Here is an 18,618-nt window from a genome sequence, read left to right as displayed (position 1 = left end):
CACAAAGAAGTGCTTGTGGGACAGATTTGTCACCCGATTCGACTGTTATCAGACCATTAAATAGGCGTTTTTGCCCGCTATAAGCACCATAGATGTGGGTATATGCTATATGTTGTAAAAGTGAAAGCAAAACTTAACATGTTGTAAAACTGCATGAAACGTTACATTTTGAACACACACAAAAAGGCTCTTTTATGTTTAGTCAACAAAACTACAACTTCTTTAAGTTTAGGCAACAAAACTACAACTTCTTTAGGTTTAGGCAACAAAACTACAACTTCTTTAGGTTTAGGCAACAAAACTACAACTTCTTTAGGTGTAGGCAATAAAACTACAAGTTCATAGGTTTAGGTAACAAAACTACAATTTCTTAGGTTTAGGTAACAAAATCTTCTTTAGGTTTAGTCAACAAAATTACAACTTCTTTAGGTTTAGGCAACAAAACTACAACTTCTTAGGTTCAGGTATCAAAAACGTCTTTAGGTTTAGGCAACAAAACTACAACTTCTTTAGGTTAAGGCAACAAAACTTCTTTAGGTTTAGGTAACAAAACTACAACTTCTTAGGTTTAGGTAACAAAATCTTCTTTAGGTTTAGTCAACAAAATTACAACTTCTTTAGGTTTGGGCAACAAAACTACAACTTCTTAGGTTTAGCTAAAAAAAACTTCTTTAGGTTTAGTCAACAAAATTACAACTTCTTAGGTTTAGCTAAAAAAAACTTCTTTAGGTTCAGGCAACAAAACTACAACTTCTTAGGTTTAGGCAACAAAAACTTCTTAGTTTTAGGTAACAAAATCTTCTTTAGGTTTAGTCAACAAAATTACAACTTCTTTAGGTTTAGGCAACAAAACTACAACTTCTTAGGTTTAGCTAAAAAAAACTTCTTTAGGTTTAGTCAACAAAATTACAACTTCTTTAGGTTAAGGCAACAAAACTTCTTTAGGTTCAGGCAACAAAACTACAACTTCTTAGGTTTAGGCAACAAAAACTTCTTAGTTTTAGGTAACAAAATCTTCTTTAGGTTTAGTCAACAAAATTACAACTTCTTTAGGTTGAGGCAACAAAACTACAACTTCTTAGGTTTAGCTAAAAAAAACTTCTTTAGGTTTAGTCAACAAAATTACAACTTCTTTAGGTTCAGGCAACAAAACTACAACTTCTTAGGTTTAGGCAACAAAAACTTCTTAGTTTTAGTTAACAAAATCTTCTTTAGGTTTAGTCAACAAAATTACAACTTCTTTAGGTTTAGGCAACAAAACTACAACTTCTTAGGTTTAGCTAAAAAAATCTTCTTTAGGTTTAGTCAACAAAATTACAACTTCTTTAGGTTTAGGCAACAAAACTACAACTTCTTAGGTTCAGGTAACAAAAACGTCTTTAGGTTTAGGCAACAAAACTACAACTTCTTAGGTTTAGGCAACAAAAACTTATTTAGGTTTAGGCAACAAAACTACAACTTCTTAGGTTTAGGCAACAAAAACTTATTTAGGTTTAGGCAAAAAAAACTACAACTTTTTTAAGGTTTAGGCAACAAAACTACAACTTCTTAGGTTTAGGCAACAAAAACTTATTTAGGTTTAGGCAAAAAAACTACAACTTTTTTAAGGTTAAGGCAACAAAACCACTTAGTTAAGTTTAGGGATAAACATTGTGTTTTGACTTAAAATAACTACGTTTGAAAAGTGAAAGTGAAACTTCCGCTTGTGAACACAAAGACAACTACACGTTGTTGTTTTCACACGGGATGTGAAAACCGGTCTACTGCTCGACAACCCTGTGTTTTGTGTCCTCTACCCCAAACTAAACCATACGTGGCCTTCCCATGACTCTCTGCTGATAGGCAGCTTAGTATATTTGGGATCACTTGAGTATTGTTTATGATGTTATTACGGTAATAGTTCTACAGTGCCACCGGCTCTACAGGACAGGCAGGTTCATGTGGTCTCCATTAAGCAGACACAAACCACTCTCCTCACACCTGACTGTCAAGGTCCTTCACATTAGCCCTGACATTCCTGTGATCCATTAAACATAATTAGGATTTTTTTCCCCCTCCAACAACCTTGACTCTTTCGACTGCGGCATCACAACATTTTCTCAGCCTCCACCTCCAGTTGATGATGTGAAAAAGTGTGTTTGGTTTGAGCCCATTTGTCTGTGATTGCCATGTTTCTCTAAATCTTCTAGATTTAATAACTTGAACATGCCAGTCTGCCTGTTGACCGTGGGCCTAACTCGGCACCAATCTGAAGAAACCACTCTCGAACCAGTGCCAGGAAGCTAAGAGGTATAAGCAAGCATTTGTTTGAAACTGGCGTGTGCCCAGCTGCCTTCCTCAATCTTCCCTCAGGTTTCCCTTGGTGACTCTTTTGTGTGCGAGAGTGCGGCCTGTGAGTGTGTGCTGGTGCGTCTGCATGTGTTTATGTGTGTGTGACCGAGAGTGTGCGAGTGTGTTTAGGAGGTGCCGTTTCCCACAGCCCTGATCTAATTCCGTGGTAACTCAATCTCCGTGTGAGCGCTTCCCGGCGAGTGTTCTCCCACCCGTCGACAGTCTCTCTCTCTGGCTGGCTGAGTGGCTGAGTGTGTCTGACAGAGGCCGGCTCAGTCCCATTGGACCCCCCCTCCGCCTCCGACCTACCCACCCACCCTCCCATCAGGATTGATTTACTATGTCAACCGTTGGGGCTGTCGGCAGCAGCGACGCTCGCAGCCGTGCCCGCATCCTGTGTGCACACCATCCTGACATCTTATACCTGTCATTCAACAACTGCTGCAGTGGAGTTTGCATTTGTGTGTGTGTTGGAAGCGGGGGGCTTCTGGGGGATATTTCTGCATGTGTGAGATCATGCCTTGTCCATGCTTTATTCAAATAGAGTGGAGGTGCATGTAAAAAGGTATTAACTTTGCTACATGACATATTATGTAAGACAGAGAAAATGCCACCCATGCTGGTCCTAAATAACTTGTCCGACTGAGGGAAATGTCTACCAGACAACTTCCATACAACAATGTTATCCTATGGGCCACAGCTTCCTGTCTGTCCCCTCTCACTGGTTCCAGTCAGCACCCAGGCGCTATATTGGGCAGAGACCAGACCAGACCTGAGACTCATTCCCACTGTTTGATTGTAATACACCCGCCTTCTCATTCTTTACTTTCCTGCCTTTGTTGGCATCTATTCTCCCTGTGCTTGCTGGATAGGTAAAGCCAGGGAGGATATGTTGACTTCCTTGTTTCTTTGTTTAGCAGGAGCTTTTTAAAAAAAAAATCTCCTCAGGTCATAATACTGACACCAGGATCTCAATACCGGCTGCCAATTACAGGGCTTAGAGTCAATTACACAGCATGAACAGAGAAGATTCAAACAAAACTTTGAACTCTGATATGGACAACCTCATGTACTGACTTGAAATAAATGTGAATGACCTGAGTCACCCTTACATAAATACAAATCTATTTCATTTGTTTTTCCACAATGGCGCACACTCCTTCACAATGGCCCCCGACAATGATATTGTTCATAAGGTTTACCAGTACGCTGTCCATTACCAGTTAACTTATGCAGCTCCACAATAGAAGGCAGATCACAAGACTGGTTTCCCAAATAAGCGCAACAGGAGACAGCACGTGATGTCCACACAGAGAAAGGAGGGCCGCCGAGCGAGCTACTTTTAAGGCCACACATTGTGTTGCCACAGGAAAAACATTGTTTGCATATCAATGGTGTCTGTGTGTGTGTGTGTGTGTGTGTGTGTGTGTGTGTGTGTGAGGCAAGGTGGGGGGTGTTTGTGGCTCTAATTGAAATGTATCTGCAGATTTACATCACGCAAAGGGAACCACGCAGGCGCTGGTCATATGAATTATTAGTCGAGTCAAGCTGTGGACAATTCTCTAAGCTTTGTGTGTGTGCGCTTAAGACATGATTGGCATGATATGATGTTTTCATGTATGAGTTAGTCCTTTATCGCAAACACCTATATAGGCCAAGGCTTTTTGGGGGCTTGTGTGCATTTTTTACATTTGCCCGATGCCATTTGGAATACAATCTGATTAACAGTGACTACAACAACTGATATTTTTAGACAGAACCAAGAAACAGAAAAGAGTCAATTTATGGTGTGTCACAAGTTTATAAAAAAAAAGCTGTCTTTTTTTTGCGAGCCGGCTCCTTTCCCAGTGGATGCTCTGTGCCAGCTGTCTGCGCTGCAGTAAAGTACTGCTTTCCCAAGCTCCGACCTGTGGGAAAATCTGTTGTGGCCAGTAATTGATTCCGCCCTGCCAGCCCCATTACTCTCCACTGCAGTCAAACTGCCAGTGATCTGCAGAAAGCCTGTTAGCACAGCCCCTTTACTCTTTTCTTTCTCTCTCTCCCACTCACACAAACATGCAAGTCCTACTGTTAATTCCATCGCTGCTTCTATCTGTCGCTATACATTATTTGTACTATAATCCACATGCTTTGTGCAAAGCTTTTTTCACTTTTTTTCTAATTTATCACATGTCCATATCAATTTATAATGTCCCGGTGATTATGTAGACTGTTGTCTTTAAATAGTTTTCATTAACATCTTACAACAATACAAGTATGTTCTCTACTTATCTGGCAATCTTTCATCAGCAACATATGTTTAATTGCATATAAAACAATGTAAATGCATCACTGATCTTCATCTCCTTCAAGTCTTTTGTTCAAAAAAGGAAAATATTACACTTGTTACATGCATCTACTGCTATCTAGTCCACTCCACAGCCACATGTCCGTTTGACTTAAAGATGATTTGAATTTTTAAATTTGAATTGACAGGAAAAGGTTAGAGAGCACTCTGCCATCACAGATATTTATGATCTCTGTCATCGTCTCGAAAGGGATGAAAGTCTTGATTATTTGGCTGCGGAGCTACATGGCAGAACCCCCCTGAAGCCCCCTCCCACAAAGTGTCTCATGAAATATTAAGTGCAGTCATCTGCTGAGATGGTTGACTTAATTGTCACAGCCTAACACTTACCACATGTCTAAATAAAGGTAAGTACCCCCCTTACAATTAATCTTCAATTAGGGGTGCTGCTCTGTGCCTCTGCTTTTGTGTTTCCCAGTCTGGGCTCAGCAGGTGGGGTATGGAGGGACTGTGTGTGTGTGTGTGTGTGTGTGTGGGGTTATATGAGGATTATCAGGCTCTGGAGGATAAAATGATGTTTTCTGACACATATGCACATGACCACTGTCACGCTGTCCCACGACTAACACTTCTTGCCACATTGATTACACAGCAACACTTTGAACACGGCCTATATACAGCTGTAGTGGAAAGCATATTTTATTGACGCATAGAAAATAATCGTTCCATGTGAGATGCAGAGCGACATGAGAGAGGCCTCAAGCCAAGTGATTTATCAGGGATTCTCATGACTCTGGCAGGCTTTATATAACTACCAGCTGAGGGGTGCACTTTCCCATGTTGTAAGGGGTCAGGAGGCCGCCCTCCGAGCACTGAGGCAGTTGTTTTTCACACAAGAATTCCAGCCCACTGTTGGGGGATCTGAGGGAGCATAAAAGAGGAGCAGAGAGCTGTACAGTACGCATCACTTTAGCTCCTGGTGAACCCTCCGCCCACTGGCCTCCTGCACCCGGTGGCTGTGCCCCACAGGCTGCTCCCCCTGTATCGACAGAACAAGCAGTGTCTCTGTGAGAGGTAGCCCTCCCTCCCTCCTCCTCATGCCCCTCCAGCAACCACCGCCGGTGTGCTGCAAACCAGAAGCCTGAGGCGCAGGGAGCGTGTGGGATGAAGGGATGAGAGAGAAGATCAAAGCAGGAAGCATGAAACAGCTCAAAGCACACAAGCAAGAGGCACCTCTCTGACCTACGCCACACACACACACACACTCTTCATCCTGGCTATGCAGAACATCGGCGCCCACCCTGGCCTCTGGTTCCCCCTCATCCAGCAGCCGTGTAAAAAGGCAAAGAGGAGAGGGCACGTCGCTCAGGTCGTGTGAGCCTCTCAGCAGATGGTTGGGACCTGCTGGGAACCAGACCTGAACTGATGATGCCTGTGGCGCACACCCAACTGGTTCCCTCTTACTCAACTATAGCTTAGCTTAGTTAGCTACTTATAGCTTTTTCAAGGCCTTTAAAATTAATTTGTGATTGTTATTTAGCCTTTAGGCTTTTTTTTATTGGCTTTCTGAAGGCACATTTTTCTTGTTAAAATCTGATGCAACACTTTTTTAGGGTTCCTTCCCGGACAACCCAGCAGGAGGTCTCCTAGAAATGATTAAATCATAGGTGGGGTTTGGTTAAAAAAGTAAACAGATTGTGGACAAGTCTCAACTACAGTAAGCCTACATTAAGAACATGCTGAAAGGCTTTCACAGATCTCTATCCTCTACCTCTGGCAAAGGCTTACCCAGATTAGAAAAGACAGTTTAAGCTTAGAAGGGGGGGAATACAATTAAATACTTGCATGATTTGGAAATAGGTGATATTCCATTTATTGTACTTTATGAAGCCAGATTCTCACAGATCATTTACTGCAGGGAGTTGCAGCAAAGGTCAGCGTCCACATGGTCGGCTGTGATCTTAGTTTTACCTGCCTGCAGGCGTATAAAGCTGTAGTTTAGGTTTATAACGAGCCCACAGTCAGACTTGCGAACTCCTTTGCCCTTGGCCCTGAGGATCCTCTCTCCATTATTCATGAGTCCTCAGGTTGGACCCTGGGAACAAGCTGAGCGAGGCCCTGTGTCAATACGAAACACTGGCCGCCACAATGGGCTCTGCCTCCAACTACACTGTTGACAGACACCAACACAAAGGAGCTGAAAGGGGTCCCCCTCCGTTCTCACACACACTGAAGAATGAGTCAGTGTGCTGCCGCTCAGAGCTGTGTTTGTACAGTATATACAGCTTTTGTCCGTGGCCACTGTTCTCCCATCAATGGGGGCTGAAGTGTTGATGAAAACCAGGAGGAAAGGACTTCTCTGTGGCTGCCAGTGAGAGTTCATGTTCATTAGACAGGCCCTGCGCCTGCTGGATGGCACCTGTGTATGTACGCAGAAACCCCCCCCCCCCCCGGGTGACAGAACAACAAGTAATCGGCTTATTGGATTGGTAAACAACATTCCATGATATATCACAGCCTGGCCTGTTTGGCTATCACATCATTACCGCCTGTCATTGAAGTTAATGAATAATTAATGCTTTTGGTCCATGAAATCAAATATTGCAGCCATGTGACAGCATCATTACGGCCCTTTCTGTATGGCGCGCATTGATTTCAGCTCCTCTGGTTTCATATTGACGGCTAATTTTGAATTATACATCAAGCATCTGCCGTGATAAAAGGGTGAATCCACCTCAAAAGGGTCGTCACGTATGTTATACTGCATGCTCTTGGACAGTTTAATAAATATTAATACAAATTAGCATTTCTCATCAAAAGCTAGAAACACAAGGACTAAATTATGATGGCATGCAGAACCTGGTTGCCATAGTAACTCATTTAGGGCTGCAAACAATCTTCTTCTTCTTAGAGTGGGCAGGATAAAAATGGGTTCTCAGGGGACATTTCACTCCACTCGTACTCACTGTCAGCTTACTTATTATTCTTACTTATTATGTAACCGAAAGAGCTTTGCTATTTCTGTTTGAACTATTTTCGGCTTATGATAGAATAATAAAAAAGGTTCTTACAGTTGTTAAAGCAGAATTGTAGGCCCGCGTAGGGTTCATGTCCTGTGTGAAGACATACTGCATTAAAACAAACAATGCACAGTTTGCAAAAGCACTAACAACCTAACTAAACTTGTTTTGTCTTTTATTTGCAGGCTTCCATGTTTTGACAACCATTTCATAAGTTGCAGGCAGTGACAAATCAGTTTCAAGTGTTTTTTTAGAAGCACTTTGCTCCCAAATAATGTTTGAAAGACCCAAAAGTGAAGGTATTGCACGGTGGGAGGCAATCAGAGGAGGATTTAGCAACTGAATCCATTTTAATCCACTGAGGAGATATGTCACAGGGCACTCATCTGATCTGCTTCTGATTACATCTGAGCATCTCCAATCATTTCTGTCTGCAGACTCTTTCACTTTGATCTCCTTGAGACCTCCATCAGCAGCACTCGTGAACTGTTATATCACCTCAACAAACAAATGTCTGATGAACAAAACTGTCTGCATTCACAATCTGCATTTTGCATTGCACTGTTTTTCATAGAGTTGATTTAGATGAAATAAATAATTACATAAATAAATGAAATCTCATCTATTATACAGCAGCAGAGTCTGTGCTTGTTGATCCCTTGTTCAGGACATATTGTTTTAGTATACAAAAGCCTTGAACTAGTTTTCTTTTTGATTTTGTATTTTTGTTTCCTCTCAAATGCAACTTTAACTCACTTGCCTTTGGGTTTAGTATTTTGGGTTGCATGTTTTAAAAGGCCACATATAAGGCCTACTGTAATATATTACAGAAACCACTGGGAGGCAGTACACGACAGTCTTACTCTTTTACACAAATCCACTGATATCTGATAGTTTTCTGCTGTAATGTTGTAACACGGTTTTGGTAGGCTTACAGCACTTAATACATTTTGCAATTTGTATTAAATGTCAAGCAATTCAAATGTTAATTCATTGTATATGCTCTAATTAAGTTGGACAATATACACGAGGAATGAACATAAGTACAATGACAAAAGTTTAACTTTGATTTGGAGATGCTTTTCAACACTTGCATATTTTACAAAGTGTGCTAAAATGCTCACTTATGAACACAACCTCTAAGAACTAATTTATTTGCTTTTCACATGCTCCATCTACTGGTCAAAATCAGTATTACCATTCACTCAGAGAAGGAGGGGCGCTTTTTGCTGGCATAAGGTAATATTAGTTTAATAAATTTTAGACAGATCTACAATAATTTATTTTGAATGAAAATTGTCATTCTGTTCCAATTGTGGGGAAAGACATTACAACTACATTTGAATGTAACATTAACTCTGTTAACTCTGTTGTATAGTGAATCTCATACTCTTAATGGGTAAATTTCACATACAAAAAGCTAAAATTTTCCGTATTATAGATGGCTTTTGAAATATTTTTTTTCAATTTTTTCTCATTTTATCTATTACTATTATTATTACTATTATTTTCATTATTATTGTTATTATTATTATTGTTATTACTATTACTAGTATTATTATTATTATTATTATTATTATTATTAATAATAATAATAATAATAATAATAATAATCTTATTTAATTATATATATTATATTATATTATAATTTTTTTTTAAATTTAATTAATTAATATAATTTTAGTTTTCTATTGTTTATTTGATTATCATTTTTCTATTCTTGTTCAAATAAATTCGTCTGCATCTTTCCTTCTGCAGGGGCGACATGCAACCAAACACCAAATCCTCTTTTTTCCACCTCTTTAATAAATTAACGCTGCACTAAACTCACATTTCATCACTCACCTATCAAACATCATCATGAAAATCTGATCTACAAGCCACGCCCCCTCTAATCCGCTCGTTTCCACGGCAACATCAGCACCTGCTCTTGATTGGCTGATCCCTGAATCAAGCACGTGTCCGACCAGGCTTCAAATATGTGATTTCTGCTGAGCGTCAGTCTCTTTGCGCTTCACCGGTGAAACAGGAGACCCTGAAGTATCTTGTGTGTTTCTGCAGCAGACTGAAATCAAATCTTCTTCAAGCATCATGGTCGAGCAGTTTGTTGGAACCTGGACTCTGACTTCCAGCGAGAACTTTGATGAATACATGAAGGCAATTGGTAGGGACTCATTTAATTAACATTATTGAGCTATATTCTTTTTACCTATATATCTATTTTTTGTATAGAATGTTTTTTCCTCTATCTATACTGGCTTATTTTATATTAATATGAAGTTTCTTTGTACCGAGAGTGTTATTATTGGGGACGTTTGTGAATGTTTGTTCTGTTGTCTCAAAATGAACAAAACTAAATATAATACTGAAAAAAATGTAACATTATTGTAAACTGAGGATGATGTTTAATAATGATGCGTTAAATGTCTAAATGTAAGGGTGGGAGATTCGGCAACATGTAAGCAGATCTATTTCAGCATCATTTATCAGACAACCTGCTTATTAACCCTCCATTGTGTTGCAGGTGTGAGCTTCGCCACCAGGCAGATGGGCAACATGGCAAAGCCCAACCTGGTGATCAGCGTGGACGATGCAGGGCTGGTTTCAATGAAGTCTGAAACCACCTTCAAGACCACAGAGATCAAGTTCAAGCTGAGCGAGGAGTTCGAGGAGACGACTGCAGACGGCCGAAAGACCAAGGTAGGTTCATCTTGTGTCAGCCTATTTTTTATTTATTTTTAATGCATATGCATTTTGTTTTTGTTTTTTTTTCAATATATTTATTTTATGTTTTTTGTTCATTTTGAAACAAAAGAACACATCTCCAATAATAACATTTCTCGGTACAAAGAAACTTAAACCTAATATTAATATAAAATAAGCCAGTATAGATACAGGAAAAACATTTTATATACAAAAAATTTGCCTCATTTTATATCAATCTTATTATATATTATAGTGCTTCTGACAGCTAAACGTGATTTTATTTTTTCTTTCTTCAGACCACCATCACTTTTGAGAATGGCAAACTGGTGCAACTACAGTCGTGGGATGGAAAGAAAACCACACTAGAACGAGAGATTCAAGATGGAAAACTAACAGCTGTGAGTAATTAATTAACTGAGTGTCTGTGCTATTAAGACCATGCATGTTTGTGGATATGCATTCCTAATGTTAAGTGACTATATTTAACCTTTTGTACATTGTCTCAACAGAAATGTGTCATGGATGACGTGGTTGCAGTGAGGACCTATGAGCGAGGAACTTAATTAAAACTCAAAGTAGTTTAGACTGGCACCTCTGCTCCATTACAAAGACACCAAATGCACTGAGCTTATTGCCAAACATGCCAATAAAGTCTGAACTGTGACCCTTCAATATGTGTAATGGTTGTGCATGAATATACCAAACATTGTTCTTTATTGAGTGCACATTATGTGGGTTCAAATGCCAGCATGATTTATAATTTTTTTATTTTGTCCTCTTCAATGGACCAGTCTTTAGGAGAGTGTTGAATGTCAAATGCTAGTATACACTGATGTCAAGTGTTTCTAAAACTAAACTCCACTTAAATTGGTGCACATGTGTATTTAGCTATTAATGCAAAAAATATTTAAACTAATCATCTGAGTTCATAAATTGACAATAACTGTCAGTAAATGAGGACCTTAATTTTCAACTATAACCATGTGCTCATTAGGATCTGGGGTTATTTTTTTTTTTTAATTAAGCCCCGATGCCTGTTAGTATTTAAAAGGCAAGTTTGGGTTGGTGTACAATGGCCTGTTAACAATTTTTAAACTCCTTATAGCAAGTCATTATTACAGTCTTTAAAGCCATTAGGCATGGGCTAATAGGGGGGGCTTTACAGAGGTCTTTTGTTCAAACAAGGAAAAGCAACATGTCCTATCAGAGCTGTCCTCATGATGAGGAGGTGGGAAGGCCAAATCCCTGCTTGGGGTCAGCGTAGTGACCTCATTTGTGCCAGGCCCCTCGTCTTGGACGCACAGACGTGGAGTTCAAGCAAGTGCACATAATTTGTGTTAATTAGGGTTCTTTGGGGCAGTAGGTTTAGATCCCAAATCCTCTAACAGATTTCCAGGCTTTAGTGGATGGCTGTGACCCCGGGTGGTGCTCAGGCAACAATGTAGTACTTACTAATGAAAATCTGATTTGTTGTCTCGAGTGCCACATTATATACGACTATGCCACGTGCACACACACGAACATCGTTTTAGGCATTTTGCAAATGTCTTGGGAACATGATGATAAATTAATGTTTTTTTGAATATATGCAATTTGGTGGAAATATCTAAATAGATTTTCAATTTAACTGTAAAACTGAAAAATTTAAGTTCTTAAGTTATGTACAAATACACAGCGGGAGTGAGGATTTGCAGAGGAGGTTCAGTTCTCCCAAACTCATTTTAGATTTCTGAATACCCTATTGTTAAGGATTAAGCTTACTCGGGGTAGTGTGTGGGTGAAGGCTTTAAGAAGCAGACCTCCTTTAAACATAATCACACCATGAGCTGATGAATTCTTTAAATTTGTCCTTGTTTGACTTGGCCCCTTTGTTGAAACGACCCAGTGGCTATGCACAAACATGTTTTAATTATTTCATTTTCGTCACATTATTAAAAAAAAATAAAATGAAATTAATCTATTGGTTGTAATTGATTAACCATTTAATCTATCATACATAAAAAATAAGTGCCTCAAGTTACCAGGACCTAAAGTGATATTTCAAACTGTTCTAACAGCAAATAGCAACAGCCATTTTTTGCAGCAATACATTATTAAAATTGTTTTTAAAATAAGGCTGAAACAACAGATCAGTGCTATGTTTTACATATCTTATTGATGGTTGCAAGAACAATAATCACTATTAACTGGATGAAGAATAACCCTCCCACAATTGCTCAATGGTTACAAAAAGTCAAACAGGTGTACATGATGGGTACAGGTACAACTAAAATTGCCTATTTTTAAAAGGAGATGGATGTTAGTTAAAGAATACCTTAGTCAGGAATCCTGTACTTAATTGTCTTTGATGTATATTTTTTGTAGGTATGTATGTGGGTGGATGTGTGTCCACTCCATCCATATGTGGCGTTACTTTGTTTTTGTGTACATGTATGTCAGGTGAGGCCCAGTCTCAAGGCGGTTTTGTTTTCTGATGATTAATTGCCAGTTAATTTGTATTAATAGCAATAAAGTAAAAAATAAATAAATAAAAATAAGGCTGAAACGTTTTTCTTTTCTGCATTAATTGCTCATTTTAATTATAACATTTTGAAGAATTTGAAGACCACAAATGTCATAATCTCACTGCAGCCTCTATCTCTATCACAGTAGACACACCAAAAACTGACAATAACTGCACTATACTGTATAATGACTGTGCAATATCATTATTATTACTACTCAGGTGTAATTCATACTGTGCAATATTTTCAGGTGGAATTTCTTTTCATTCTCACTGTGCAATATCATTTCCCACTTGTGCAATTTTGTTAATAGTCTGTTTATTGTCAATACTGTATATACAGGTGCAGCTCAAAAAATTTGAATATTGCAAAAAAGTTCAATATTCGTCAATTATTTAAGAAAGTGAAAATGTAATATATTATAGACTCATTACATATAAACTAAAATGTTTCAAGTCCCCTTTGCTGCTGTACACTGCAAATTTCCCCACTGCGGGACTAATAAAGGAATATCTTATCTCTTATCTTATCTCGCAGAAATGCCACCCCCTTGCGGCCGATTCGTGTAACAACAGGTAAAAACTGGGCAGTACCACTAATCTAATTGGAGGGGGGGAAGACATTTTGTCTTGAAGTGGACAAGAGTTTTATGTTAGTTTGTGTGTCTTTAGCAAATAAATATTTAATCACCTTTAAGTAAATACACCTCCCAAAAAATATGTTTTCTCTATCATAATATTCACTTTATAGTTATTTTCTCCTCGTCCAGAGATGAAATGATCCCGGAGTGACGTCCTACGTGACGCGTCGCCATCATCAAAACATGGCGGATGAAGACAACACAAACATGGAAGTCGATGAGGAAAAGAAGAAACCTTTCGCTGCTAACGCGGTTAAACCTCTCGTTGACGAGGTCACCAAGCGAATAGGCAACCAGAACAATGTGGAGAGCGAGAAAGACGCCACGACGGAGTACTGCGTGAAGCTGCAGGGCTGGATGTGGCAGTACTACTCCGGATATATCAGCTGGCAGAGCTGGATGGCAGCGTCAGCCATGTCCTGCCCGTATTACCTACAGTCAGACGGCGGGACGACGTCCACGCTTGATATCAACTCACAGAACTGGTATAACGGTCCGTTTGGTCTCCCGCTGTCGCCGTACCCACCTGCCGTCACCTCCAGGGCGGCAGGTGAGGCGGCTGGAGGAGCTGCAGCCGCTCAGCAGCAGCAGCAGGATGGAAACGCTCAGAGACCAGGTACAAGCTGCTGGCTCTGAGTTTAGTCCTCAGGTTGTATGACATGTGAGACAAACCAACCCAGGTTGCCAGAAAACAATGGTACAAACACTCCAGAGTTATTGTATTTTTAACATCATATAAAGGTGTGTTCAAAGGTTGACAGGTTGACTGCACCTTTTGTTATGTAGGCAACAACAGCTACTCAGAGTCTGCTCCAGTTATGCATTGAATTCAACTCTAAAAAGAGTGTTATCATGACTGCTAAAACCAATCAGGATCCTAAGCAACATTTTCCTTTGTTTTTTTTATGCTAAATGTGGTGAACAAAGTAAGATATTTGAGTCACATCATCAGGAATGATCTATGTGATGATGATGATTATATGCAGCGCCAGTGTTGCAAACTATATGCACAAGCCATGCTGGCACATACATTTCACATTTGTACATGTGCACTCTATACAGCCCAGTCAAGGGTCAAGGACAACTTTATTATCCCCTAGAGGCAATTTGTTGTACAGTCAGCAGTACCACAAACACAATAAACACAATAAATAGCCTATTAAAGGCAATACATACAAAAGCTTACAACATACAACATTACAGGGCATTGTTTAGGTAACCAATGGCAGTCGGAACAAAACAATTTCTGAGCCTCTTGATCCTAAGTTAAGGCAGACTGTATCTGTGAAACCTGAACTCAATGGACAGGGGATGGGTAGGATCAGCTAGGACTGACTGAACCTTCTTCAAAGGTCCTACTTTGGAATAGAGGAGTCAAGTCATTCAGGGTGGTGCCTGCAATTTTGCTGCACACTTTGACTAACCCCTGCCACCTGTTCCTGTTTTTGAGGGTAAGCAACCCATACCAGCTGATAAAAGAGAACGTCAAGACAGACTCGATAAAACAAGAATAAAACATTTTCATAAAAGTGTTGTACAACTTAAAACTACAAAGTTTACTGTCAAAAAATACATCCGCTGATAAGCTTTATTACATCCAGCGTCCACCTGAGTCTCAAAGGTTAGCCTGTCATCCAGTACCGTGCCACGGTATTTGTACTGCTGCACCACCTCAACAGCCTGATCATTAAGCCTTACAGGAGAGAAGAGCGTAGGATGCTTTACTGTAACTGCCCAGTTGTGGTGCAGTTACAGTAAAATGAAAAGCTTCATGTGGCATTTAATGATGCATTCAGAATCTCGCTCAAGCTCCCAAGATGGACAAATGCATGTCATATGTTTGTGATGAGTAATGTTCCCACCTTTCATGCTGTGTGGAGGAATTTTATGTGCACATTTCTGTCGATTGATTGATTGATTAATAAAACAATTGTATCATAATGGCCTTAACTGAGCCGACCAAAGTGACACAAGGTATTCCTCTAGTTTTTGGAAACATTAGATAAATGTCTCTATGTCTTTTCATCACTGTGGATTTGTGAACTGCGATGATTTTACCTCTGCGTCGTTGTTCTCCTCGTATTGTATTTATTAGCGTGTAAGCAAATGAGTTACAGGTAAATCTTCGTGTTCCATAAACCAAACAAAACGTGACAATAACCATTCTAGGGCTTCGAAAGCTTCGGTGGGAAATATTCAAAGATATCCGTAGCTTTGCGGCATGACACGGCGCAGCAGGCTTACACTTTCTTCCGTCTGTCTGTCTCCATCTCCTCCATTGCCACAATGCCGCTGTACACACACACACACACCTCTACACACAACAAACAGCGATATCTGTCTGAGAATAACTAATAATAATTCATATTGAATATGAATAATGTTGTGGGATTATTCCTTAATTCGTGGGCTATTTGGGGATTTAAACTGTATTATTACATACTCATGTTAAAAAGAAAAAAATCAAACAAAGCATTCGAATACTGATTTGGAGGTCAATTAACATGGCAATGGTCGAAGCTTCGAATCATCTAGGTCAGCCTTAAACCATACCAAATGATGGATTGGTTTGACCACATTATTGACATGGTTAGTTCATGTTAAATTTCCCATTGAACACTTATGGGATGAGCTGGAACTCCAACCGTGTGCCAGGCCTTATTATCACCCAACATCACCAAATGCTTGTGGCTGAATGAGAGCAAACCATGCAGCTTGGTTCCTACATCTTGTGGAAAGCCTCACAGTGGGGACTGTTACAGCGGCACCTATGAGAAAGGTTTCACTTTATGGTTGTAATGTTAGGGTGTTTGCTTTTCTGCTTCTTTTCACCAGGTCGGGAGTATAGCATTCCTTCACCTCTCCAAAGACTTTTGGCTGAGATGGTGGATTTCTTCATACTGTTTTTCATCAAAGCAACCATAATCATCAGTATTATGCATCTGAGTGGAATCAAGTGAGTTTCTTTAACTTCTGCAGTTGTGGTGAAATAATGATTAGGCCTGTGTTTTTTTCAGCTCTTTAAAAAAAACTGTAATTGAATAAACACAAAACAACAATATTTGACTTTGCTTTTCAGGGATGTTTCCAAGTTCGCCATGCATTTCATAGTGGAGGAAATAGATGAGGACACATCGATGGAGGAGCTACAGAAAATGATGCTTGTTGCACTTGTGTACCGGATATTAGTATGTTTTTATGAGGTAAGCACTCGTGTAAAAGTTTTCCGCATACTAATACCTGCAGTAGATGACGTTCGGCACGCCCCCCAGCAAAACGTATTTTAGCCACCTAAAAAAAGGCTCACTTAAAAAAATCTATATCTGTTTAAGTGTACGCTATATTTAAAATATTTTCACTGGTTTTCCTTGCCGTCAGTCAGCCTTTTTCCGACGGGGAACTGAAGCCGTTATTTATGCTCTCTCCAAAGCCACCAGACTCCATTGATAAAACCTGTAGTTTTACATCGCAGACCTCGTTAGTTTGTTTGTGCTATTTTGTGACTTTTGTGAATCTGAACTAACCAGAGTACTACAATAACACAAACAGACTAACTGATTGAGGCAGAGGTAGACCAGCAACTCCCGTGTTCTGCAAGGTAAAATTACTACTTTTTTCAATGGAGTCTGGTTTCTTTGGCGAGAGCATAGATAACATCTTCAGTTCCCCGTCAGAAACATAGACTGTATAGCTGTCTCACGGCAATGTAAACTTGGAAAATATTCTAAATATAGCGTATACTTAAACTAATATTAATTTTTTAGGCGTGCCTTTCTTTTAGGTGGCTAAAATACATTTTGCTGCCGGCCCCGTCCACAGCAGTACATTGCTTTGCTTCGGTTCGGTAACTCCTGTCTGCTTCTCCAAACTGGGGACGTGCAGACCGTCATCTACTGTAGGTAATACACTGACCATGGATAAGACCTCATACAACCCCACTTCAAAACATCCAAACTATCCCTTTAACTGCCAGCTGTCTCTTTGTAAACTTCGGAAAGGCCCCCCTTGCAATTCAGTGACAGCTCTTACACCATTCTCCCTTCAGATTGTGTGCATTTGGGGAGCAGGAGGAGCCACTCCAGGGAAGTTTCTCGTTGGACTCAGAGTTGTTACATGTGACTCATCAGTTCTGGTTCAGCCCAACAGGGTGCTTGTAGTGCCAGCAACTAATGTCTCTCTGTCTGCGTGAGTAGCTAATTTTAAAGGTTATCTTTCAATATGTTCATAATAAACATAACCCTGTTGCTCTCTCTTGCATGTGTTGTAATCACAGTCTCTGTCATCCTCCGCAGATCAACTGTCCGAGCCTTGAACAAGAACTTTTCAATCGCCTTCTTTTTCCCGGCTTTCATCACACTACTGTTCTTCCAGCACAACAGGACTGTGTATGATATGGTAGCTGGTACAATTGTTGTCAAGCGCTCCAGGATCAGATGACGCAGAAGAACCCCGAAGAGAGTCCTACACTAAATATTGAGCAGGCACTGTGTGTGTGTTTTTTTAAAAATGCTTGCAGAACTCGGACATCCGCATTTCAAAGGTATCGTCAGAACACGCAGGAGCATTAAGATGGTTGCAGAGAGTTTGATGCACATCAGTATGAACAATTTCAGTTCCCTACTGCTTGGGTTTGTCTCGGACACATACTGTATTTCTGCATGTATTTCTACATGCTGCTTTCAGATACTGTTCCTGTGCCAAATCCTTTTGAAGACAGGAATAATGACGGTATATGCCACCTTTTCATTAACACAACATTTGCCTCTTTTTAAATACTAATCTTCCAGATTAAGGGTGAATGTCTCGTGTCACTCAGTATTGAAGTTGCTAGTCATGCATTCATGAGATTATACCTTCAGTATCTCTTTGTATTACAATTTTGTCTTAAGAGTTGTTTTACTCAGACTTTTCAATTCTGAGGTTCTGAGTGATGCCTCATGACCGGTGGTTCTAAGGCACATTTAAATGTATCGAAAGGAAATGTAAACCTGATCACAATTGATCTTCCTTTTACTCTTACAGCATGTGTGTAACTGAAAAGTTAACGTTATGTATGACACATTTTATGTGATTAACTGTTTTTTGCATTCAAGGAGATTAAATGAAACCACCACTATTTCCCTGCATGTT

At 39.7% G+C, this 18,618-nt stretch overlaps 2 protein-coding genes across 2 annotated transcripts; both read left to right on the top strand.

Moving 5' to 3' along the window:
• The first annotated feature begins 9,635 nt into the window (after positions 1 to 9,635).
• Positions 9,636 to 11,016, top strand: fabp4b (fatty acid binding protein 4b). The gene is made up of 4 exons (XM_074653804.1): positions 9,636 to 9,802; positions 10,163 to 10,338; positions 10,641 to 10,742; positions 10,854 to 11,016. The coding sequence occupies exons 1-4, from the start codon at positions 9,730 to 9,732 to the stop codon at positions 10,905 to 10,907; spliced, it is 405 nt and encodes a 134-aa protein (XP_074509905.1). The 5' UTR covers positions 9,636 to 9,729; the 3' UTR covers positions 10,908 to 11,016.
• A 2,627-nt stretch (positions 11,017 to 13,643) lies between these two features.
• Positions 13,644 to 18,618, top strand: fam8a1b (family with sequence similarity 8 member A1b). Its single transcript, XM_074653803.1, has 5 exons — positions 13,644 to 14,104; positions 16,324 to 16,444; positions 16,568 to 16,691; positions 17,534 to 17,673; positions 17,781 to 18,618. The coding sequence occupies exons 1-5, from the start codon at positions 13,672 to 13,674 to the stop codon at positions 17,923 to 17,925; spliced, it is 963 nt and encodes a 320-aa protein (XP_074509904.1). The 5' UTR covers positions 13,644 to 13,671; the 3' UTR covers positions 17,926 to 18,618.

This window comes from Sebastes fasciatus, chromosome 12 (assembly GCF_043250625.1).
Source record: "Sebastes fasciatus isolate fSebFas1 chromosome 12, fSebFas1.pri, whole genome shotgun sequence".
NCBI lineage: Eukaryota > Metazoa > Chordata > Actinopteri > Perciformes > Sebastidae > Sebastes > Sebastes fasciatus.
Note: the sequence above shows the minus strand (reverse complement) of the source record. Positions and strands in the feature narration are given on the sequence as shown.